This window comes from Pteropus vampyrus, unplaced genomic scaffold (assembly GCF_000151845.1).
Source record: "Pteropus vampyrus isolate Shadow unplaced genomic scaffold, Pvam_2.0 Scaffold4, whole genome shotgun sequence".
NCBI lineage: Eukaryota > Metazoa > Chordata > Mammalia > Chiroptera > Pteropodidae > Pteropus > Pteropus vampyrus.
The window spans coordinates 23026295-23051804 of record NW_011888785.1 but is presented as its reverse complement, the minus strand read 5'-3'; the positions used below and the strand labels follow the sequence as shown (position 1 = coordinate 23051804).

The 25510-nt window shown below is 31.1% G+C and overlaps 1 protein-coding gene and 1 non-coding gene across 2 annotated transcripts in view; one reads left to right on the top strand and one right to left on the bottom strand.

The window, feature by feature from the left end:
- The window catches only part of SEMA3E (semaphorin 3E), a 240583-nt gene that overhangs the window by 21764 nt on the left and 193309 nt on the right, over positions 1 to 25510 (bottom strand). Inside the window, exons 4-13 of the mRNA XM_023532583.1 lie at positions 24615 to 24708; positions 15552 to 15671; positions 14857 to 14999; positions 13789 to 13903; positions 13279 to 13348; positions 9774 to 9918; positions 7411 to 7633; positions 4897 to 4988; positions 2654 to 2695; positions 830 to 996 (exon numbers count right to left, since the gene is read on the bottom strand). Coding sequence (XP_023388351.1) covers positions 830 to 996; positions 2654 to 2695; positions 4897 to 4988; positions 7411 to 7633; positions 9774 to 9918; positions 13279 to 13348; positions 13789 to 13903; positions 14857 to 14999; positions 15552 to 15671; positions 24615 to 24708 — 1211 coding nt within the window. The remainder of the gene's footprint in view (positions 1 to 829; positions 997 to 2653; positions 2696 to 4896; positions 4989 to 7410; positions 7634 to 9773; positions 9919 to 13278; positions 13349 to 13788; positions 13904 to 14856; positions 15000 to 15551; positions 15672 to 24614; positions 24709 to 25510) is intronic.
- Positions 12793 to 12895, top strand: LOC111743265. The gene has a single exon (XR_002781618.1). It is a non-coding gene; the product is annotated as a U6 spliceosomal RNA (small nuclear RNA).

Sequence of the window (25510 nt, the reverse complement as noted above, 5' to 3'; positions counted from 1 at the left end):
TAAAAATTGCCTTTCAACAAGGAAATTATATATAGTTTTGTTTTTGCTTTTTATTGTCTTTGGTCAATTTATTAAGGAAAACATAATTTTTTATTGTAAATTTAATAAAAATATTTTCCCTTCCATTTTCCCCCAAAGAATGCACAATTTCATATGGCTTGAGTAAAGAAATGTCCTCATTTTTCAAAATACTTGTTGCACCTCAAGATCTCCTATTCAAAGAATCCTGAGATTTACCTTCTCTAACAAGTGTCAACGACCTTGCTGAACTTTAGACATTACAGTTTGGAAGTCATTAGGTGCTTTTCATTTGTGTTGAATTAAATAGCACATTTCATTAATTATACAGGTCATGCATTTGCCTAGGAGTTAAAATATTCACTTTCAAAATGAAATAAATGAAGACCAGCTGGTCAAGAGGACATGGGGCAAATGCAGGATGTATTTTAGAATTTATTTATTTATTTTCCTTTTAAGTCTTTGAATCCCTCATATGTGGTAGCCTGCCATTTCCACATTTTAAGTTTATCTAAACTGGTTTCATGTCTTGCAGCAAAAGGAGGGCGAAGCACTGATTCAAATCAGGGTGGGAAAAGAGACATCCAGCAGTACTCTCAGCTCCAGTCTCTACACAATAATTGATGGGAGCTATTTTCAGGAAAAATTCAAGTTTTCAAAGCTTTTATTCAGAATCAAATATGACTATGATTTATTTAAATAAAAACAACATGGTTATTTTCATGGAATGGGTGTAGAAAGGAAAAGATAAAAAAAAAATGTTAGAGTTTTCCTAAACAGTAGAAATATTCCATCAAGGACACTCTCTCACCTTTTTGCATGTGTGCCTGTAGGGTAATATCGGGAACAGGATATGCCATCCCAGGCACAGTAAGGGTCTCTAGCCAGGCAGCAGTCAGCACAAGCACTTCCGTACATGTCACACTGATGGAATCTGACTTGGGCCACGGCAGAAGCAGATCCAATATACAGCTGTTGCTGTAGACAGCAAAGGAGAGAGAGGCCACTCGCAGAAATGGAGAGAATTCTCACTGAGCTCGTACACTTAGATTTTCACATTTAGACAAGATTACCTCTGTGAATAGTCACCGAAGTTACTGCAGTTACTCAGATAATGGAACAGTGATACTTTAATTTTTCCAAGGTAGATACTTTTATAGGCTTAGATGCATGAACAACAAAATTGCTAGAGTGACTTGACAAGTTCTTAAGCAGTTGAGTATTCTTTTGCTCATTGTCTAAGTTAAAAGAAAGATTCATCATCTAACATTAAAGGTCTTTTGAAAAGATCTATAGGAATGTTCAATAAGAGTTTGAATAAGAAAATGGTCTTTTTTTACATTTTAAAAATTGCCTATAATCAACATGTAACATATTAGTTTCAGGTGTACGATGCAATGATTTGATATTTGTATACTTTGCAAAATGATCACCACAAGTCTAGTTAACATCTTTCACCATACACAGGTACAAATTATTTTTTCTTGTGGTGAAAACTTTTAACATCTACTCTCTTAACAACTTTCAAATCTATAATACAGTATTATTAGCTATAATAACCATGCTGTACATTTCATCCCCAGGACTTATTCATTTTATAACTGGAATTTTGTACCTTTTGATCACTTTCACCCATTTTGCCCATCCCCACACCATGCCTCTGGCAACCACCAACCTGTGCCTATAAGAGTTTATTTGTACACACACACACAAACACACACACACATACACACATATGTGAAGTGCACATATAAGTGAAGTTCATATGGTAATTTTCTCTGACTTATTTCACTTAGCATAATGTCCTCAAGTCCCATCCATGTTATCACAAATGGCAGGATTTCCTTCTTTTTATCACATTTTCTTTATCTAGTTAACCATCAATGGGTACTTAGGCTTTACGTCTTGACTACTGAAAATAACACTGCAGTGAACGGGACGGGGGGAGGATATTTTTTTGAATTAGTGTTTTAATTTTCTTTGGCTAGATACCTAAAAGGGAATTACTGGAACATACGGTAGTTCTATTTTTAATTTTTTGAGGAATCTCCATACTGTTTTCCATAGTGGCTGCACCAATTTATATTCCCACCAACTGCACATTGACATATAACATTTAGAAGAGTGATATAGATATGTATATAGAATGATGCAGAATAAACTGTAAGATATGCCATTAAGTAAAAAAGGACAAGTAGCAGAACAATTAGCACTACATGTTCCCATTTTCCTAAACATAAAATGTTATTTATAAATTTGAGGAATATATGCAATGACTATTTCTGAGAAATTTACACTAGAAACTGGTACCAGCAAAATGGAAGAGAAGTTTGTGTTTCACTGCACACTCTTCTGTAATAACATCATTACTATTATTTTTGCAAAAATATTAGCAAAAAAAAATAAAGTCTTATGATTATAGAAATAAATCTACTCTTGTTTATCTTCTAAAAATAGAAAATAAAAATCTATTACAGGTGAATTACTATATATTTTTGTCAGAATAAAAGTGTAACTTGTTCACATATAAGTATATGTACTTACGCTCATTATCTTTTGACCTTAACTCATAGAATGCACACACACATCCACACACACACACACACACACACACACACACACACACACAACTTACTCTCTTTGAAGAAATTTCCATAGAAATAATAGGAACTGGATCCTGAAAAATTTACAAAAGTTTTCTTTTTAAGAAAAAAATATAGAAAACTATATTTATGGTTATAAATCACCTGAAATCATATACGTAAGTGGTCCTATGCCAAGCAGCCTATAGCTTTCATTTTAGTAAATTGCTAGGCAAATATAATTATTAAAATATAGCTTTCTATTTAAAAACCTTTTCTAAAAGAGTGAGACAGATAACATAGATGAAAAAAAGTAATAATTTGTGGATAATTTAAGCAGCTTACCATTTATTCTGGAATGTAATTTTTGTATTTGCATTTGAATATTATTCATGCTTTGGAAACTCAAATATCTTTAAATAAAATGATAAAGTCAGAGTGTTCTTTCTTCTAAAATATTTGAACCATTAAAAGTAAAACAGTTATGTATTGCTAGTAAACCATGCAATTTTTAATTGTTTTTTTAAATTTTTAATTGTTTTAACACAAGCCAAAATAAAAAAACTTTTCTGTTGTAATTATTGTTGTTAATAACCATGAACCCAAGATGCTTTGAACAAGATGAATAACCTTATTGTCTTAAAATTGCACCAGAAGAAGGGCAACCTATAGCATAACTTTGAGCTTATACATTATTCTAGGCATGGCGATTAAGACTAGAGTGTATCTAAGGAACACCGCAAACTCAGATCAGTTCTGTACGTGAAGAAACAATTGGCTGGTGGGATCCACTTTGCGGATAATCACTCTTAGAAGAATTATTTGTTGAAAGAAAAAAATTGCTCTTGTGTCATTTTTAAAAATAATTTAAACTATAGGACCCTTTATACATGCACGTGTGCATTCATTTATTCATTCAGGTGACAATGTTTCTTAAGGGTTTATATTGACAAAATACTGTGGTGGATGCTCTTAATATGAGAGCTATGGTCTTTAATGTGAAATGAAATCTTACACAGAGGTCCTATATGCAAAATAAACTTGTTGATACAGGAATGTGGTTAGATGTGGGTTTGGCTTATCGCCATTCAATACAGCCATGGTGAAAGAAACTGGTTTTTATCAATAGAAACATTTTCATATATATTCATTACATATATATATAGTCAATCTTCATCATTTGGAAATTCTGTTTGCAAATTTGCCTACTTGATAAAATTTATCTGTAACTCCAGTATCAATATTTGTGGTGTTTTGTAGTCAATCAGTGATATGTGAATGCAGAGAGTAGCAAAAAGTTTGAGTTGCCCAATGTGCATGGTCCCAGCTGAGTTTGATTCAGCTGTTTCAGCATTCATGTTGTAAACAAGAGTCCTTTTCATGGACTATTTGGTGCCACTTTTCCACATTTTTGTGCTTTTTGCTGGTGATTTTGATGTTTAAAATGGCCTGCAAGCATAGTGCCAATGTGCTGTCCAGAGTTCCTAAGATCCAAGGCTGTGACGTGATTTATGGAGAAAATATGTGTGTTCAATAAGCTTTGTTCAGGCATGAGTTATAGTGCTAATGGCTGCAAGTTCAATGTTAATCAATCAACAATATATACTAAATAATGTGTCTTTAATCAGAAACACGCATTAAACAAAGCTATATATTGATCAGTTGATAAAAATACTGTGACCAGAGACTCATTGGAACCTAACCATATACTTCTTCTAGAAGCAATGGTCAATATTTATGAATTCAGTGTTCACTATCTCTTTAAATATCATAACTCCTACAAATATTGAGACTTGACTCTGTGTGTGTGCGTGAGTGAGCTTATATACAGTTGTTTTTGTCATATCTGATATTTCCATGATCATTTTGCATTTTTCTCCTTTTTAGTGAATTCTCTGTATAATTGATATCCTATAATAAAAAGCAATATACTTATCATACCACAATATCCCCATTATAAAACGTATTGCTATTTTTCAATTGTTTGTATTAATAGTACATTTCTACAAGATGAAACTTTGCAATAATGATTCTAGAATTCATATGTGCTTTAAGTGTGATTTTTTTAGGTTACAGTTCATTTACTAAAATTCTTCTCATGCTAGGTAACCACTGGCCTCTTCATTTAAATAGTTGTGACAATAAAATAGATGCATAAGGATTTTAATCATTCCTAACTTCAATTCATTCTGAACTCATATCTATTAGAAAAAAACTGATGCAATGTCTTTCCTATTTACAACTCACTTGCAATTATCTGTGATACACAAATGTTTATATTTTTTACTAAAAATACCTTGAATATCTGAAGTTCTTCTAAAATTACTTCTTCCATTGATTCTGTTTCTTGGTTGTAAATTGTGATTACTTTCAGCACAATTCCATTATCTGTAAGAAAGCAAAAGAAGAGATAAACTAGAAGTTTTGTCACAAACTGGTTTTCAATTAAAAACACCACATGAGAACTATGAATTCAAATAAGATTTGAAATCTAGATGCATGAAACATTTAATCATTTATGTATTATATTGCTTATGTATTCATATTTTCAAAAAAGTCAACTTTATATGCCTAGCCAAAAAATAACTCAAATAATGTGTAATTATTTTTCAAATAATTTGATTCATAAACCTAATTAAGGGTACAGAAATCAAAATCTTTGGAATTAATGAAATATAGCATAGACACCAAATTATTTTAGCTTCTGTGATGTATGACGAAAGAAAAATTTTTACCTAAAACTACTTTCCTGATAAGAAACTATACTTTTAATTTTTGAAAGCAACACGCTACAGATATCTATCTATTTATCTATCTATGTATAAGTATATACACATACACACAGGCTTTTAATAAGAAAAGTTTCAAATATATGCTATTGAGGGACTAGTATAACGAGTCCTCTTGAACTAATCATTTAGCTTCTGTAATTATCAATTTTATAAATTTATAGTCATATTTTAAAGTTCTACCTTATTTTTATAATTCCTGATATTCTGCACTTGTTATTTCCAATGAAAAATTTGATAAGATACTAATTTGCTTGTAAAAATAATTTGGTGTAGTGCTAGAAATAACTCAGAAAATAAAAAAAAGTACTTTGGAGGTAATGGTCCAAGAGTTTCTATGGTACTTAAGCAATTTTTTAGAAATATCAAATCTTATACTTATGTTAATAAAATTTGATTAAAAAAATTAACAATTACCTCTATCATACACTAAAAGAAACGCAAATTGTTATAATTTTTAAAACCAAGCACACATGATTAGTATTGTGCAATCACTACATTAAACAAAAAGAAAGATGAAACCCAAATTATTAATTTGTAACTAGTGATTTTGTAATAAGGACTCAATAGAGAGAAAGATAGATAAATATTAAAGCACATATCTGCTAAATTTTGGGGAAATACCTATCATTTGTGGAATTTTCCAATGTTGTATTCATCACACATTCACTGAATATGTTCTTTTGTGCTGAAAAGCTGTGGTTCAATATGATTACATCTTTGAGTTAAACATGGTTTACATGATAGTGTAAATATATACCTAATATTTTGAAAATTCTCTCAAATGGTTTTGGTCAAATAACAAAAAAATACTTTTAAAGATGTTCTTAGACTACTTTCTGGGACATTTAAAAATAACATACATTCTTCTATGATTAATTTTACCAAATATAATCTTGCTTATGAAACTTTTTTTTAACTTTGTTAGACATTGCTATGAATGAATTCATGGCCAGGTGATTTTAAGTCTGTCAAAGAAATCAGATGCTTTGTTAATCTTGATTCCATAGGGTAGAGCATAGTAGTAACACTAACCTCCTAAAATAAACGGATAAAATGTAGCCGGCACCAGAAATCAACTTCTGCAAATCAGATGAATGTTTCTTTACTTAAATCTTTGCTTTTTAAAAATGTTATAACTACAGCAGTCCAAGTACCAAAGTCAATATTATATACTGATTCCTGATCTGAGCATATGCAATGTCTCTTTAGAATTATATGGCTATGATTAAAGTTATATATGGTAGAATACTTGCTGTTCTAAATAGCAACTGCTGTAGCAACTACTATAATGTATATGAAAAAAGAAAGAAATGATCATTTAAAAAACTTTTTAAATGACTATAGAATTTTAAAGTACGTGACAGAATTTGCTACATATTTCTCTGGAGGCTAAAAGATTCGAAGTTCTCTTCTACAAGCTAGATCCACTAAATAGTATTAATTGTAATTACAGATTTATTTAAAAGTTTCACTTTTAACATATATATTATATTTTATTTTATTAATACAGGATATTATAGCTTTGATCTAAAAATTTATTTCCATTATGGGTAATACTTGGCCTATTTGGTACAAATGGTTGATTCTGATGGGGCCTGATAAACATTGCTGTAATTACTCGTCTAGGTGAAATGATTTTCCCAAATGTCTAAAAAAATCTTGAAATCTTACTGAGCAGCAGAAGGTAGGAATGGACTTGGGGAATGACAAGAGAACCATCCTTGCTATGGCCCCCTACTTCCTCTATGGTAAGTTCTACTTGGAACTAGCATTGCTTATTAACATCAATTATTCATTCTTTCACTTACTCATTTGTTCAATCTATTAAGTATTGACCATGTATTAGGAATTATGTGTTGTAACTGCCCCAAACCCTCTTACCCATTGCGGTAAATAAGCAGTGTATAAATAGGTAATGTATCATAAGGAGATTTGTTGATAGTTTTTTTTAAATATTAATAATGTTATTGATTTTAGGGTTCAATTTAAATACCTCTGAGTGTTTCTAATCTTCTTACCTGTCCCAATAAACAAAACATCATATTGGCCATCCTCCGCTTCTACTCGATCCACTGCTATTTGTTTCAGGTTATACTTTCCGTCTGTTTTTACTAGTATCGGTTTTTTATGGGCAGGTTTTATAGGCTGGTACATAAGTGGGTGGCTTCTCACAAATCGAATAGCATCATCGGGATAGTCTTTCGTGGTTCCATACCTCCCTCCATTCACTTTGCTGGCACACTAAAATACAAGCGAATGAGATCATTTTTTTTGGTCTTAAATCTAAATGGCAAATTTATAATTAATTATGAAAAGAATTAGAAAGTGGATATGTTCAATTAATTAACTGTTCATTTAGAAACATCTAGCGAGCATATATTCTTCATTACAGAAATAAAGTCCACATTAAAAATTGCAAGTGAGCTTGAATTATTTCAAACAAGCAGCACTAGAAATATACAGAAAGCAGTGAAATTTTGGAAAAGTAAAGTATATTTAATACTGGTACAGTTTGGAGGTAATGAATAGTGTGACATCATAAATATTGTAATTGTTTTCCCTTTCCTTAAACTTAGTTTTTCACATTGTAAATTAAATTTTGAAGGTGAACAATGTATCGTTCATAGCAAAACAAGAAGCCTTGTTGTTGTGCTAAAACTTCCCTTCCCCAAATTAAGGATCGCAACAGCACAAAATTCTTGAGACTATGATAATATGATTGGTGACGGTTCCAATTGTGTCAGTGACTACAGAGTTTAGTGTTGTAACATAGAAACATTCAAATTCTATCATTATTGCTTAAGAAAAAAAATCGTTGTGTTCTACTATTATCTGTATGAATTTGTGTTATTTCTGCATGGTTTAGACACAATGAATTGAGAAAGCCAGAAATATTTGCTATAAGATGTCTCAATTCTTAAATTACTGCCTCTAAAAATAAATATTCGATAGCACCTTAGGTTACTTCTTGGAATACCTTTAACTGTGTTGAGCCGTGCTTGTTATTAAGTGCTCCCTTGTTTTACATATTTTCCTCCAGAACCAGCAGCAATTGCAATGATTATGTTGATAAAAATGTTCTACTTTAGAGTATAAATAGTTTAGTAGTTTAGTAATCAGATTCTGCAAAGAGGGCATTTTTAATCATTTGTTTTAAAAATTCAGGCCATATTTCTTAATTTGGCATAAATTTTTCACTTGAGTGTACTTTTATGATATATAATTGGAAACATTTTGTACCAGCCTGGAAGCAGTTCAGTAACCAGACACTTCCTCCAAATCTCCTTTAATACCATGTGGTTTCAAGAAGCATTTCCAGCAAAGCCACAGAAGTGGGTTTTCTCCATTTAAATTATAATTTCAATCAATACAGTGAAATAAAATATACTTTATGTCTTACTAGAAGTCATAATTTTAAGCTAGTAAGAGACAGTGATTGAAATGGTAAAGCCTTACACTTGTTAATGGAGGTAAGGTTTGTTTCCACTTTGGATTTGGGCTCTGCAAAAACGGTTTCTACTTGACTTGCAAGTACTTGTGGAATCAGTGTGGTGATGGGTGTTCACCAGCTGCTCATAAAAGAGTAGACTTTGACTTGCAAGACAAGTTAAATGTTCTCCAAGGCTCACATAGCACATACAATGATCGTACATTTTTCCAACCTAGCTGCACACAATATACATGATGCAAAATCATCATTGTCATCATCATCATCATTGTCATCATTTTTAGATACGTGCAAAATCAAAAACATGAAAGTTTGAACGGTTAGTTAGGGAGAATTTTGGTAGCACCAGTTCAGAGGTAAGCAGTGGAACTTCCTATACTCTAGCGATACTTTTGTGTTGGCACTTTTCTTGTAGGAGCCAGCAAGGATGTTCAACGAGATGCTAAGTATTCTGAGGAGGCAGAGAAAAAGCTTCTTTTAGATATAGCGAGAAGTGAGGAGAAACTTAGGTTGATTCAAATATTAGAATATGAAAATGTGGTTCCAGTCTCCTGCTTGAAAATTGGCACTAATTCTTCTGAAGAGGCAGGGAGGAATATGATGCTCGTTTTATTGGATGGTTCTGTAATGATTTTTTAGTACACTTAAAAATAAAATTTTAGTTGGGGATACTTAGCCAAAATATCAATGATAATATATACTTCATAATGCTGCTAAGATGTACCCATCATAGATTCTTTTCACTAAATAACAAGTATATGACTAGATATAAGAAGTGATTTTTCTCTATCATGTAAGTGATCAAGCATATTTTTAGGTGTAGAGTTTCTTAATTGTTTAACACAAAGTTTTGTAAAGCATCTGAAACAGTGAACAAAATATTACTAAAAGCCTTTAAAATATACCAACACTTTGTTAAATTCCTAAACTTACAGAACCAGGCCTTGGATAAGGAACTTTTCCTTCGTAGAGTGACCAGTGGTATTCGGGTCCTTCCTTGTGTGCATATGGTCCATTAAAAGCTGCCCGGATGCTAGACATATGATAGACACATATAGCATGCCCCCTAAATATATTACTGGGAAAAAAAAAAAAGATAATTACTATTCTGGAAATGACTAGGAAGTCAGTCAAACCCTCCAGACAACATAGATAACAAAGGTAAAGTCTCTTGGGTAAAAAAGTTGCAATCCCTTAAGCATAGGATATTCTAGAGATGTTAACTATTGTAATATTTCAAGTACTGAAACTCTAAAACTTACTATTTCTTTGCCTGTTTGTTATATAAATAGAAAATTATATTGTTCAAATAAAAAAAGTACTTAGTTGTATCACTTCACTTTATTATTGCTAAGTCTTATATTGCATTTTTATATTTTTATTAAGGAAGATATGGCTTTAATATTTAAAAAGATTTACTCCCAAGTTGAATTATTCATTTTAAAGTTTTATCTCCTTGTATGTTGTTACAAATTCAGAGCAGACAGTATTATTCTAATCACCATGCTGTTAATATTGTTACAAATTCTATTTACATTTTATTAGATTTCTCAGCATATATGATCTGAATAACAAGCTAAAGTCTCATGAAAATTTGGGGCTTTGTTCCATTCTTTACCTTGGAGTCATGTAGACGTTAAGAAGCTTGCCGTATATTCCTTCCTCCAGGTCACTGAAAACTGTGGTATAGTGGAAAGATGACTAGACTGAACTAGATTAACTTGGGGAAAATGACTTAAATTATAAAATCCAGATTGTTTACCTCCCAAACTAGCAGCAACTAAAATTATTTCCTTGATAAAAATTTCTACTTGAAGAGGATAAAGACAGTAGTTGACTAACTATGTAGCAAGTTTTATTGGGGGCACATGTAATAAGATTTTTCAAAAGGACATTTTTCAATGATGTGTTTTAAAAATCTGGCCCCTTTTCTTAATTTGGCAGCACCTGAAAGAAGTCTAACATCTCCCCAGTCCTCTTGTTGTGAGAATCAAAATAATTAATGTTTGTGAAAGTGCTTTGCAAAATGCAAAGTTCTTCATAAATATAAAAGTTCCTACACTCTGACACACCTGTAGAACAACAGTTGTTACTGTCTTAGGGCATCAATTCACACATTTTATAACACACCTTGAAGCAATTGGAAATGCCTGCCATAGTGAGAAAACCAGAAATAGACTCACAAAAGAGTGACAATAAACCTTTGATCACCATGCTACGAAAATGAACCCTTACATCAGGTAACAGCTGGGAAAACTTTTCCTCAGATTTATGTATAAATTGAACAGTCAAAATTGAAATTATGTAATAAAATGATGTCTTGTCTTTAAAATCTGGACAGATCCACTATTCTATCATTTAGGAAAGTAGCTTATAAACTGATCATACTAACCCACAGAAAACTATACTAAATATCCTATAGCTTGTATTTATCACATAAAGCCATGAAATTATCATGCCATGCATAAATTCTTTACTGGCATAGGGGAGAAGATGAAGTTAAAAACAAATTAAAGATTTTCTATAGACTGTGCTATCCACTAATCTACATTAACTACTTTTCTTTTCATCAAGGAACAATTGATAGCAACATTGTTTCCATGTTTCTCTGTTGGAAAAAAGGTCTCCTTACAATAGCAGGAGATATGTAAAAAGAGCTTTATTACTTTTTTCGAAGTGAGCATAAGAAATCACCTGCTGAAAAATTAAACAAAAGCTTCATGGAGAAACCCTAAGCAAGTAAGTTATACATGGTTATAAAACCAGTGCAATGCAAAAGAGGAACTAAGTTATATCATTTAATCCTTGTGAAGAGAATTGAGGCATATTCTATATTTTTCACTTCAGTCATCTCACCTCCACTCTGCCTTATTTGGAAAAACACACAAGAAATATTTTATATTCTAAACATATTCTAATAATATTTTTTATTCCTGTATCAATACACATAAAATTATATTTGATTCATTTTTCCAGTACTCTCCAATACATACAAAATATAAAAACATAAGAAAGAAAAACAATAGATTATAAGCCTTAAACATGAGCAGCTTATTTAAACATGGAAAGCAAATCACAAACATGTGTTCACTATGAATCCACAAAACAGTAGGACAACCAGAATCAAGGGTGAGTGAACTGTTTTGTGATTAAAGAACAAGGAATATTTCTTGAAGATGACAATTGACAAATACTGAAGAACTAATGTAAATCAGTGTTAGAAAAGAAAGTCATTAGAAGCAACAGAAGTAGATAAATAAATCACAGTGATGGGAACTAATAAAGTAGACACTAGGATTCTGTCAGGGTGTTACCTTGTCAAAAACAGAGCATTAGAGAACTTAGAAGAAAAACTTCCAAAGCTGAGTGGATAACAATTGATAGAGAGTTTTGAGGGCCTGACTTGGAAAATTTTATAGGCTGATTAAAAGATGTATAGTATTTGTTTTCCTTGCCTTTGGAGTCAGATTCACAAATAAGTCAGACAGAAAGGACAAAAACCATATGATTTCACCCATATGTAAAATGTTTTTTAAAAAAGAAACAAATGAACTAATAAAACGAAGCAAAAACAAACTCACAGATGCAGATAACACATTGGTGGTTACCAGAGGGGAAGAGGAGTAAGAGAAAGTGAAATGGGAAAACGGGGCATGGTAACAGATAGAAATTAGACTTTTGGCGGTGAGCACACTATAATGTAAATGGATATTAATTTATTATGTTGTACACCTGAAACATATTAATAATGACACCTTGATAAAAAGATTATTCCAGACTCTATAGCATGGAACTGATATCTTATAAACTATATGAGAAAAAAAATCATTCTGTTGTAGATGAGAGAGAGAAGAAATTAGGAGAGTGAGCATAGCAGGATGCTGGGATACTTCTAACAAAAACAAATAAGGGTCTAGATTCAGATCAAGGTTTTAAAAATGAAAGAACAGTATTCACTTTGGCAGCAATCTACTAAAATTGGAATGATACAGAGACGCTTAGCATGGCCCCTGTGCAAGGATGACATGAAAATCCCTGAGGCATTCCATATTTGGCACTTGGCCCTTCAGCACTAACACAGTGTGCACGATTTTAATCTGCAGTCAATGGTCTGCTTTGCCATAAATATCTTACATTTTTCTTCATTGGTATAGCAGTCCCGCTTATCTGAGGTTTCACTTTCCATGGTTTCAGTTACCCATGGTTATCTACGGTCCAAAAACATTAAATGGAAAATTCTAGAAATAAACAATTCATAAGTTTTTAGAAAAGGAAAAAGCAACTGCAAACACGGGATAACAAAGAGAAATTGGTGACTTATAAAATACGGAAAATGAGAATGACAATAGGTCAATAGTCTTTCCAAGTTAGACATACAGAGAAGGAGTGAGGCATATTTTGTTTCATAATGTTTTTATTGATCATGTACATTTCTCACCTCGTAGTGTTAAAGAGTCCAAATATCACTGGATTCTTACGATCTCTAGTATGCAGCAAAAAAATATCCTCTGAAAAATTGAAGACCATTACATTAGTTAGTACTTTCAGTCCTCTTTGCACATAAAGAAAATATATTGTCATAAAATAGTTTAGAACTCATTATAGATTTTAAGATATAAATTTTCACATACAGTCATACAACCATGCCCCAATCACAACAGTGAAATACTTGGCTGTTCAGGGTGGCTTTGAGCTGAGCCTCAAGAAAGGACCAAGAAGTGCTTTAAGCTAATGAAAAGGGTCTATTTTTGTCCCTGTAACTCCTTTGCCCCACCACGTGGACCTGGCCAAAATGAAAAGAACAAAAACTTGCTCTAAGTTAGACAAAAATCAAACATTGCAGAAAACAAGTTTTTCTATATGTGCTATGGAAAGTGAGGGTTATAGAGAAAATACATATATAAAAAATACATCACAAAGAGTAAAGTATAATTCTCCCAATATTTACCTAATTCATCAAAATATGTATCAATTCCATTCAATCCTGGTACTGAGCAAACCAGTCGTGCTTTTAGGAAAGTGCTCCACTTATTCACTAGTATTCTCTGCCCTCCCACATCATTCTGTAAAAAATAAAAAGCAGTTAAGTGGGTACCTAAAGAACTTTTGCCAATAACAGGCTTTGTAGTATTAAACTTGCAGATTTTTTACTTAATGTGGAAAATTTAGCATAATCCTCAAATAATAACATAGATACAATTCCCCATACAATTTTTTTAGGTTTTCACATTCCACCTGGGTAGTGTACTTTCACACTGGTCCATTAAATATACTTTCCAGGCATTAGACAGTGTTAATACAGGGGTCTCTCCTAAATAAAGTAGTAGCTTTTATGATATAGTAACCTTTTCTATTTTATTGCTATATAATCTGCTTATCTCATAAATATGGAAGCATCCATTCTTTTTTTCTTTTAGAAAAAAAGCTTCAAATATACACACACATGACATACATATAATATATATTTGCACACACATACACACAATATATACACATACATATATACAGTGACATGTACAAATCTCTTGTTAAATATCTAATTAACTTTATACTTGAAATATTCTGTCAATATATATTGCTACTTCAGTTGGTTTCGAAAGTTCCCAAATAATCTATCTGAATACCCAACAAATTACAGATGTTTTTTCTACAGAATCAATCAATTGAATTGTTGAAACATACTTACATAAATGACTTAGAATGTGGACTAAAGAAACTAAAAAGATTTTGGTTAAATTAATTTTTTTAAATGGAGCTCAAACTTCTGTAGGGGTAAGAAGTACAGCTTCATTATAGACTATTTCTTCTTAGTATGGCTTTGAAAATGTGGAAAATCATACAACATGCAAAGCTCTTTCAAGAGAAAACTTTCACTAGATATGAAGTATAAAGATTAGGAAGCCTACTAAATAGTAGATAAAAATCTTAAATTAGAAACCTACTAAAACATTTACAAAGGCCTTACCATAAATTGTGAGGTAAGCAAGCTTAATGAGGAGGAAAATGCATTCCTTACCAAGCAAAGCCGCCCCACTCTGGTGTAGATTGCATGGGCATTGTTTTCTGCCTCCAGAGCTTTCTCAGTAAAAAAGAAATACACTTTGTTGTCATCTTGGTCTTCATTGTCAGGAATCATATATGAACCTACAAATTTTGGTTCTATAGAGGTAAAAAAATTAGGAAAAAGGTAAAACAGTTATTAAAACAAAATGGTGTTATTTTAATAAATTATATATCACATAAAAGCTTTAGTTTAATTTCCATTATTTATACAAAAATAAAATATTTTCCTTGAAATTTTATATTAAATATTAAAAATCATTCCTATTAAAATAGCAAAACAATCAGTTAATCTAAAATTATACTAACTGATAAAACAACTTATTAGATGAAAGTGTTTTTCACTTTTCATGTATTTGCCTTGTTTTCTCCATTTAAAACCTAAATGATTTCTAAACGTTGCTATAAATGTAATTTGGTCTTATAACAAAACCAATTAATTTTGATATGAAATGATATACACATACCATATATAACATTTTAATTCATAAATATTGCTAATTTTACAAATCCTAAAATTTGTAAATCCTAAAATTTGTAAAAACTATAAACTTTATTTGTAGTTATTATCATCAAAATGAGAAATTCCCCATGAGTTCTACAATTATATTCAGTTCTCATTTACATACTTGCTGCTTCTCAACCCCCCACCTTTCAACAGGCGCTCATCATCGTGCTCAGTGCGAATGTGGGCCAGGCGTCCCATGCTCCGGAAGAGGGCAGCATCTCTGCCCCAGTAGTCACTGTACAGTCCGGCAAACAATTCACTACCTACATGGAAAAATCAGTTAAAAGTAAGTTAGTGCTCCTTTCTGGATCTGAAGACAATGCATAAACCACAATTACATTAAACACATCTAGGTTTATTATGAATACGATCTTACGAAATTAATTCTATTGTTAAGGTCATGCATGGTAGAGTCTGACTGCCAGTTTCATCTTGACTCTGCCACTTACCAGCTGTATAAAGTTAGGCAAACTGTTTAACCGCTCAGTTTCCTCATTTATAAATAGAAATAGCGACTCAAAAGGATTAGGAGTAAAAAAAAGAGTAGCTGGCACATACTAAGATCTATATGAGTATTTGATAAATATTCTGATTTGATCTTATTTCTTTAAACTTCTTTTAACCTTCATATCATCAGGTTATTATTATTATTATTTATTATTGGTATATATGTGTCATCTAACTCAAATCGTTTTTATAACAAGAAATTGCTTCCATTAACGTGATTTTAGTGTGGGACTATGAAGTCTGATGGGTAAGTTTGTGGCTTTAGAAAAGCTATACAACTTATAATTTAATCATGCAGCCAACAGAATGAATGAAGTTAGCTGTGACATATAGTGGAGGTCACGGATCTAAAATCATAGCAAAGAACACACAAATACATGCAGTGTCTCAAGACATTACAATGTGTCTTTGGAGCCATCCAGAAAGAAAGACATTAAAATAGTTTATGAGGAGAGAAAGAAAAAGTTAACAATTAGAAAAATAACATAAGGATATAACTGGACTCCAGGAAAAATAGCACCTCTCAGGTTAGGGACCTGGAGTTCTCTTCTGTCAGAGACAAAAAAAGGTAATCAGTGTACCAATCAGTGGTGCCAGAAGGATTGTCCTGAGCTTACTCAGCCAGTCCAGGCAAAATCTACAACCAAGAAGCAAATGATAGCAGCACATCGCTGGAAATAGCAACCTCAATTTGGGGTGGTAAAATTCTTTTCTTTGTGAATGTCATATACTCCTAGTCAGTTGTAAAAAGACAGAGATGATGACTACACTAAACTCAAAATATTAATGCTTTTCTGTTTAATTTGGAATATGTACATATATATACACATGGTATTTAAAGTGCTTTAAAGTTTAGGAAAATTCAACTTAACCGTATTTCCAGTTTAATATATTTTAACTATATACTCAATTAAAGGTACAGATATATAAAAAAAGACCAAGTATATAAATAGAATTTGAGAAAACTTGAGTGTCATATTTGTAAATTTTAGTGATTAGATTAAAAAATGTTTCAATATTTATGAAGATTTTTTCCTAAGGTGAGGCCTTTAAAACTTTTAAAAACTTGAATAGATTAAATATGTTCATATGGTTTAATATATGAGAAAGTAACCAGTTATAAATAGGACATTTTGTAAGGAAGTTAATTTTCAACTTGAATTAAGTGATTTAATTTTTAAAAAATGAAAATGTTTGCTCTTGTTATACCAGATATAAAAATAGAATGAGACATGAATCGAATTCAAAAGTTTAAGAAAAATAAGTTTTTAGAAATGTTATTATAATAAACTATTTTTTAATACCAAAAGACAAAAAATTGTAAATTGTTTTTTCAGTTCTCAAAATTTACTATCGATACTTAAAAACTACATAGGATACAAATAAGTAAAATACAAGTTTCCCACAAAAGGAATTTACTTTAAAACTATACATATTATATAAGAGAGAAGAAAGGGGGAGAGGAAGGAAGAAGGGAAGGGGAGACAGAAACAAATGTGAGAGAAATTAACAACTAGTGAATCAACGTAAATTTGAAAAATTTGAAGATTATAAGTTTTAAAAAAGAGCTGTATTTGTCGAGTTCATCTAATATATTCAACATATGCTAACTGAGAAGAATGATAAGGAAAATGAAAGAACTGGAAAACAAAGAAGCTTTACACCTGGACTTAAAATATAACTTGGTAGAGAAAGTTATACGAGACTCTTATTTAAACACGTTCATTAGTAATACAAAGGGAAAAAGGCAACATAATTTATATCAAAGTCAACTAGTGGTAATTGTTAATGGAAGCAATTTCTTGTTACAACTAGAAATTTTAATGGAGAAAATGTATTTTGAGATAAAATACATTCAGTGGTTAGGGATGTGAACCATATGTTGGATTCTGTACTTCTTGAATATGGATAAAAGTCGTGCTGAATTCATTAAAAGGCCTTGGGGATCATCATCTCTGTGGCATAAATGAACAAGGTGACCATAAAAGAATTAATTGACTATTGAACCATCAGAGTGAGGATTATTCTGAGATATTTTTGTTTTTAATTAATATACTTGATTCTATTTCCCATCTAAAACATAAAGGTCATTTTGTAGAACTGTTCTAAACATGATTTATTTTTCTAATATGGACTAGGCCAAATATTTAATACGTAATGAGAAGAAAATACAGGTTTCTTAAAAATCACAACAGTTTTCTATTTCATAAGTTGTTAATATTTGACTTAATTTCCTAAAATATTTCTAGAACTTTGATATCTGAAAATGTTATTATTATTGGAAACTAATCTTTATATTAGTTCATATCAATTTTATTACACTTATCCCAATTTGGAACGTTGTTTCAAAGTTCTACTTGTTTTAATCAATATTATAAACTTAGCAAACAAGTACCCCCCGGAGCCACTAGATGGCAACCCTATGATATCAAATAATACTATATTCAGGGCAGGTTATCTGCACAAAGGAAAAAAAAGATGATATGTTACCAATTTTACTCAATTTCTCTTTTCTACACAGATAAAAGAAAACAGTTTGTAAATAATTCAAATAACACAATATGAAATGTATAATTTAAACTTTAAAGACGCTAAACAGGTGCTCGAATCTATACACTATACAAACTGAATTGAATATGTTTCTGTTGGAAATGTTAGATTTTCCTCAGAAGGTATATTCTCCTTTTGTATCTTATTATCAGTGTGAAGAACAAAATAAATTAGTATTAGTAATAGATAATAATTATGTTTAGTAAAACACCTTCCTAAGAAAAAATCAACATTTTAATGAAAAATAATAAATTAGAATAAGCACAAATGTTACCTGATAATAATTTAATGAGAAAAATACTCGCCATTATAATAATTGATAATATTTACAGTAAATACATATTTTCTAATTAAAAACTTTATAACTATTTGGTAGAGCTAGAGAAAATTTGTGCATCAATATTTTGGTATTTTATAGAGCACATAAATGACATCTGGAAAAATCATGTTTTCATGGATTAAAAAAAGTTTTATATAAATAGTAAAATGTGTTAGAGTTTCAATGATAAGAACAGAACTAACCAAGTTTTTAGTTTTCTATGTCTATGGAAAAATGATATTTAATAAATGTGTTAGCTTAGTCATAAATTTAACTGGTATGTAATCTATTTTGATATTCTGAATATAAATAACCACTTAATTTTTATGTCATATATTATTTTTTTATTGTTATAGCACTGGCTTCTGATGGTAATTGATGCCATGTTAATTTTAGATGGTCGAGTACAGTTACAATTAAAAAATAAAACATCTGCCGGGTATTTTGACAAGCGAATGCAACTTATCGTTGTCATGCTCAACAATAGTCTCTATGTACAGATACAAGAATAGTGGGAATAGTTTTGCAATGGAAATCTGGCAAACTAAACCCACAGCTCAAAATCTGCTGTTTGACCTTGGCAAAACTGTACATCTCATGGTCTCAGTAACCATAGAATCAGAGAGACCTACATGTGATTTCTTGAGCCTGCCAAGCTTTTATATTCTATCTGTTGGACTTTTTTCTTTTTTTGCCTGGAATTCTTCACCTTTTTTCCCACTTCATATTCAGTTTACCCGGCTATTTCCCACTTTCTCCATGAAGCCTTCCCTGACCAAACTTTCATTAGTTTTATGATGCCTAGTACCACACATGCCTTGTGCCTATTTCTATGATATCACTTATCCTACTATATTTTAATTGACACCTTATGTGTTTGACATTATGCCTCACTAGAATTTAGACTTTTGGTGTGTTTTCTATATTCTTTTGTCCTCAGTATCTTTCACTGTGTCTGGAATACAGAAAATGCTCAATAAACATTTATTGAATCAGTGAATGGTATAATGAATTAATAAATGGATAAATCTAAAATTCTTTTTAGATATTTAAATTAAAGAGCTATAAAATGCAATAACAAGAACTCAGGATAAGATTCTTCAAACTGCCTCAGAGAGGAATATCAAAAGAAAGAAAAACTATTAGGCATTTGTGTGAATTAGAATTCTTTGAAATCTTGCTCCTTAAGATTCCTTGTTATTTAATCATTTTAATTCATGAACACTGGGACTCATTTTTTTCTAGTACTTCTTCCCAATAGTTTCAGCCCCAGAAGACTGTGTCTACACTAAATTGCTTATATGAAAGAAATAAGATAATCATTTGACTTTTGGCAACATACAAAAACAAATCCATTGTAATAATTCCAAGTCGAAATGCATATTTAACATACTTTTCTATATAACTCCTTTTTTACAATACAAACTCTAATTGAAGTTTTGAATTACAGAAAATGTGTTTTGAACCTGTTTACTTGCATCTGCTGGGACCCTTGGAGGTATTCTGAGTTTTCTTGGTGGCAAATCAGTGACATGGATACTGGTGTGGTCAAACCAGATTCCTAAAGTAGAGAACGTTGATGGGGAATTGAAGAGTAAAACACTTTTCTTCTATCTTTTAAAGTTTTCTTTTGTTTTAATGAAACCATAACCAAAGTATTCAAATAGCTCCTTAGAGACCAATAGTTATGGCTAGAAGCAGCATTAAGCATGTGGATAATTGGCATTCTGCCCAATGTGAGAGAATATTAGTCTTGGATAAGAAATTACAGATATTCTTTAGGAACAGAAATGTGATAAGGGAGTAACTTTAAGTCTACGTTTCTACATTTGGGATAAATTCAAGAAACAGGCTAGACATTTACTTGTTACATTTATAGCTGTTGTAATTATAAAGGCATATATTTTACCTTCATTTAGAGTTTTTAATTTATTTTTCTAATATTATTAAGTCCTATTTTGTGTGAGAACTATTCATTCATAACTCTGCCCTGAATGTAGTTAATCAAAAAGAAACATTTATTTATTCAAAAATTTTTAATGTTATTAAGAGCTTGAAATATTTAACTTTTTCCTGCATGTATTCCAACTCCCTCTCATTTTATCAACATCGACCTGTAATTCACAGAATTTGTCATGAGAAGATATATTCACAAAGATCTCATTATTATGAATCTCTTATTTGTTGAAATAAATTTTATTGTCTTTAACTTGAGAAGTATCCTAAAAATAACAAAGCTCACAATTTCAAAGCAAAGTGTGAAAAAGTACATGACAAATCAGAGTGGTTTTCTCGCAAACACTAATAATATGTAACGTGAATGTTAGCATACCTTAGACACTTCAGGTATGGTAGGTATTATATTACACCTAGAACTGATAATACAAATTTGGGTCAAAATGAAACATTAAAAAGTAGCAAATTATAAGGGAAATCCTGAACTTACTGAAGGTGTTATCAACTTTGTAAAGAGAATGTTACAATTATATATCAGATATAACTGATGAAAAAGAGTCAGCTATCATTTTCCTTTTCTGAATAAAATGACATATAACATACAGAAAATGTTTCTTGAATTTTTATTTGGCCAGTCACCAAACTCACTAACTTAGTGGCAAGATAAGTAGTAAGTAATTTTGGATAACTTGAAAGGTATCGGCAGTAATGCAGCAATTCATTTTACTAAATAATTCATTGTTTCAACAAACTTTTTAAAACTAGCTTGTAATATCTTATATATTTAAGACCGCTTTTAATATATTAGTAATCATAATGGGGGGAAATGTGGCTAAACATGTAGAAATATTATTGTTGAGATATGAACCTACATGCCCCCCAAATAATGTTATTATCACTTGACATTTGAAGAGTAAGACTAATTAATAGATAATTGCATTTTGATTGGTTTCTGAACGTACAGAGCATAGCTCAATAAGGAGCCTATTTTATTCTTTAAGTTCTTTCTCAGATAGAATCATTACAAGTTATTAATATTTTATTTCTAAATTAAATCACAAATGTAATTAAAATATATTTAACTTGCAAATAATCTTCATTCTTTATTCAATTTTTCAATAAGCTTTTACTCCATGTCAACTGAATTTAAGGTAGCTGAAATGAATAATTTCTGAGGTTAAGAAATTATAAGAAATTCTCTGATTTGCAAGCACATTTTGGGGGGGGCGAGGGGAGCCTCATTAGTTTTATGAGTTTTGTTACAAATTTAAGTTTTTATCATGAAAGTGTATCTTAATGTGAACAGGCACTAAATGTTGAATGTGACCTATAATTAACAAAGAAACAAAGAAGGAGCAATGGTTTAAAGATGGTCATCTTTGTGCTGGAGTCTTGTCCTAACCCATCAGCAGAAAACATGTGTGGTCATAAAATACCACATTAATGCATTCTTTCCCTGTCAGAGTAAGCTACGCTGAGCTTGCCAAATTCCAACTCAGGTAGCTCCTTTTTTCCAACCCAAATTCCTATTGCTTTTTCATTTGGGTAAATTATTTCTACTTCCTCTCTTTTAAAGAGTTGCTGGCTCACATAGGTTATCAGGTTTCCATCCCAGTGGCTGCTGCATTTCTACAGTCAGTGAATGATCTCTCAAAGGTACTTTGAGATGAAAGCTAGTGGATAAATGTGAAGAATTGTATTTTTATTTCTTCTCTTTGGAGGGATTATTCTATAACTTTTGTGTTTAACTTGGAGGGCTCTTATGATTTGATTTCTCTTCTGAATAAGTGAAACAGCCACCCAGATGGCAAGCACTTCACATTTCAGCAGAGTGTAATTCGATTTGGAAGTTCAATGAAACACACTTGGAAATGTCCCTCCAGTATTATTTCCCCTCTTAAAAAATTCAGTTTCAAATTTCTGGTTTCATGAATAAACAAGCTCCAGGGAGTCTGAGTGGTGAGTGGCAGGGTGGCAAAAGAAATCACTTTTAACGATTTAAATGAAACATTAAAAATAAATGATAATCAAATCTTCTTAGGATTTCATATAAAAGCAACATTTACTGTGGAATTTTTTGACTTTCAATACCATTTGTAATAATCTTATAAATAATATTCTAAAATTTGTTTTGTTTGTTCACTTATTTAGGAAACTTAGTCAATATTTACTGGAGTCCTTTTCTGTATAAGGTATTGCATAGTAAAATAAAGATAAGAAAGTCTCTTTCATCCAGACATATTCAAATCTTAAATATATGCAGCTCAAAAATCACTAAAAACATTAGGAAAAAAATTGTATGAGTCTATCAAATGCATGTATATTAATCCATATGTTGCAATCTACTAGAGATTTCTAACATTTATGGATCTGGCATTCACTAAAAGGGTCATTCCTAAGGTTTTGATTCCTACTAAGTCTATATTAGGCAATACTATTCCCATATTAAAAATTTGCCTCATATGCTGTTTACATACCACACACATATGCGCACACACACATACACATGGAGGTTAGCAGAGAAACTCAGGATATCTTGAAAATATATTTTTCTTTAAAATTTTATATTCTTTAAAGATATTATATCTCTTTATTCAAGTCCTTGAAGAACTTACTATGTGATATTCTCATCTTACAGCTCTTTCAAATTGTGAAACTGAAGAAAATCAAATCAAACTTTTCCTATCAATTAAAACTAACGTAAGATCTATGCGCTCTCTCTCTATATATACGCATATGTATATATACACACACATATATATATACATGTATATACATATATATATATTCAGTGAACATACAGACATACAGTCTCTAGAATACACAGGGACATCTATATCAACTTTAAATCAAGCATAAGATATTTTGATTAATCATCAGTGGAGAGTTTTAAGTTTTCACCATTTATTTAAAATAGAAAATCGCTACTTTTTTTTTAACACTTTTTCATTTTCTGAAAACAGGGTGACCTAATACTAGCATATAACTAAGTGTTGCAAATCTAATAATAGAAACTTGTACATTGTACTGTACCTATAGCAGAACCTCTCAACACTGAGAAAACAGAATGATCCCTAGCAACACCTGTGTTAGGTGTCAGGGATCATTCTCGTCAGTCTTATACTTGGGAACTCAGCCATCTGTCTGTACTCTCACAGGGCTGCAGTACTTAAACAACTGTGCCATTTTTCAACCCCAGATAGTATAAAAGAGAAAGTTTTGTGTTGTGTCTTAAGGAAGGTTCTCAGGCACTTCGTCTAATTGAACTGAATCAAACTGAAATGTAGACCAGACATGGCCAGCTTATTTTTTTATTCCAGTGTGGACACTTCGTGGTAATTGGAGCTGCCTGACTTCTACAGTTTACATTCTAGATTAATAAGAATTTAGGTAAATAATTTCAAAGTTCTCAATTGGAATGACTTTCTGTTGAATTCTACTAAGGCTAGAGAATAAAGTTCCCCTAAAATTATAGAAGAACTAAAACAAAGAATTAAAAGATGCTAAAATAGTTTCGTTTCTCTAGCTAAATTTTCATAAAATATTCACACAATGCATTTTGTAAATAATAAATGGCAAATTTTCATAAAATATTCACACAATGCATTTTGTAAATAACAAATAGCACAATAGGAAATGTCTCATACCAGGTATTAAGTGATAATTTGTGATAACATGCACACTTCATAGCATTTGCATCTATTTTGGAGTCAAACTGGCTCATGTTAGCATGGCTTGAAATTTAATATCATCACTCCCAGTGCAAATCAATAGATATAACAAAGCAACATATATAAAGAAATACCAAAAGAATGTAACTAAATTTTCAAAATTAATATGACTGCCACCTGATGTCTGAGGCAGCAATAATTACCAATTAAAGTGGAGATGAAGGAAGAGCTGGGATCAAAAGGACACCTGCCCCTTCCTCTCTCAGATCTGTGCGATTCCAGGTGAAACAGGGGATCCTTGAAAGAAAATCAAAAATACCATTATGTATGTACCAATTTTTAATAAGAATTGCTCAAATAAATATATTAACCTTAATTATTTTATAAAATCTGTATTGTAAATAGGGTATCAGAGAGTAATGTCAAGTTATTTAGGGACAAACTGGATTTTATGAATAAATACATAGGTTTTGCAGGCCTATATGGGTTTTCTCACTCCTCCCAAACTATGCAGGTAATGAATCAATGAAATTAGCAATTTTTCTCACTTGATCAGACAGTATTTGCTATTCTAAGATGTGTCAGTTAAATATTCTAACTGATTCTGACTGATGAAGTTGATTTATCTAATGGTTACAACTAGACACCTTAAACACAAATATTGAAACTGCAAGAGAAGCTATGCTGAAGCTATGCTTCTCTTGCTCAGGCCTGCCTCCACGTCTGGAAGTGTATCTTCCCTTATAATAACACTTTTCCTTTCTGCTATTAAAAAAAAAAATACTGAAGGAATTGAAACTTGCTGGAAAAAAAGTAAAATGATAAACATGGAAATGGGCTTTCGTTTCACAAGACTATTATTGAATTTTTGAATAATTTTAAAAGAAAATTCATAAATAATTGGCAATATTTATTTCCAATCATTTTATTCTTCATATTAGATGTCTATATTCTTGTATAGAAATCTAATATTTAATAATTTAGATAATGATTACTGCATAATTACTTGACTATATATGTATAAATAAATGTCATATTATGAGCAATATTTCAGTCTGGCTTTACACAAATGAGATATTGAAAATAAACATCTCTATGA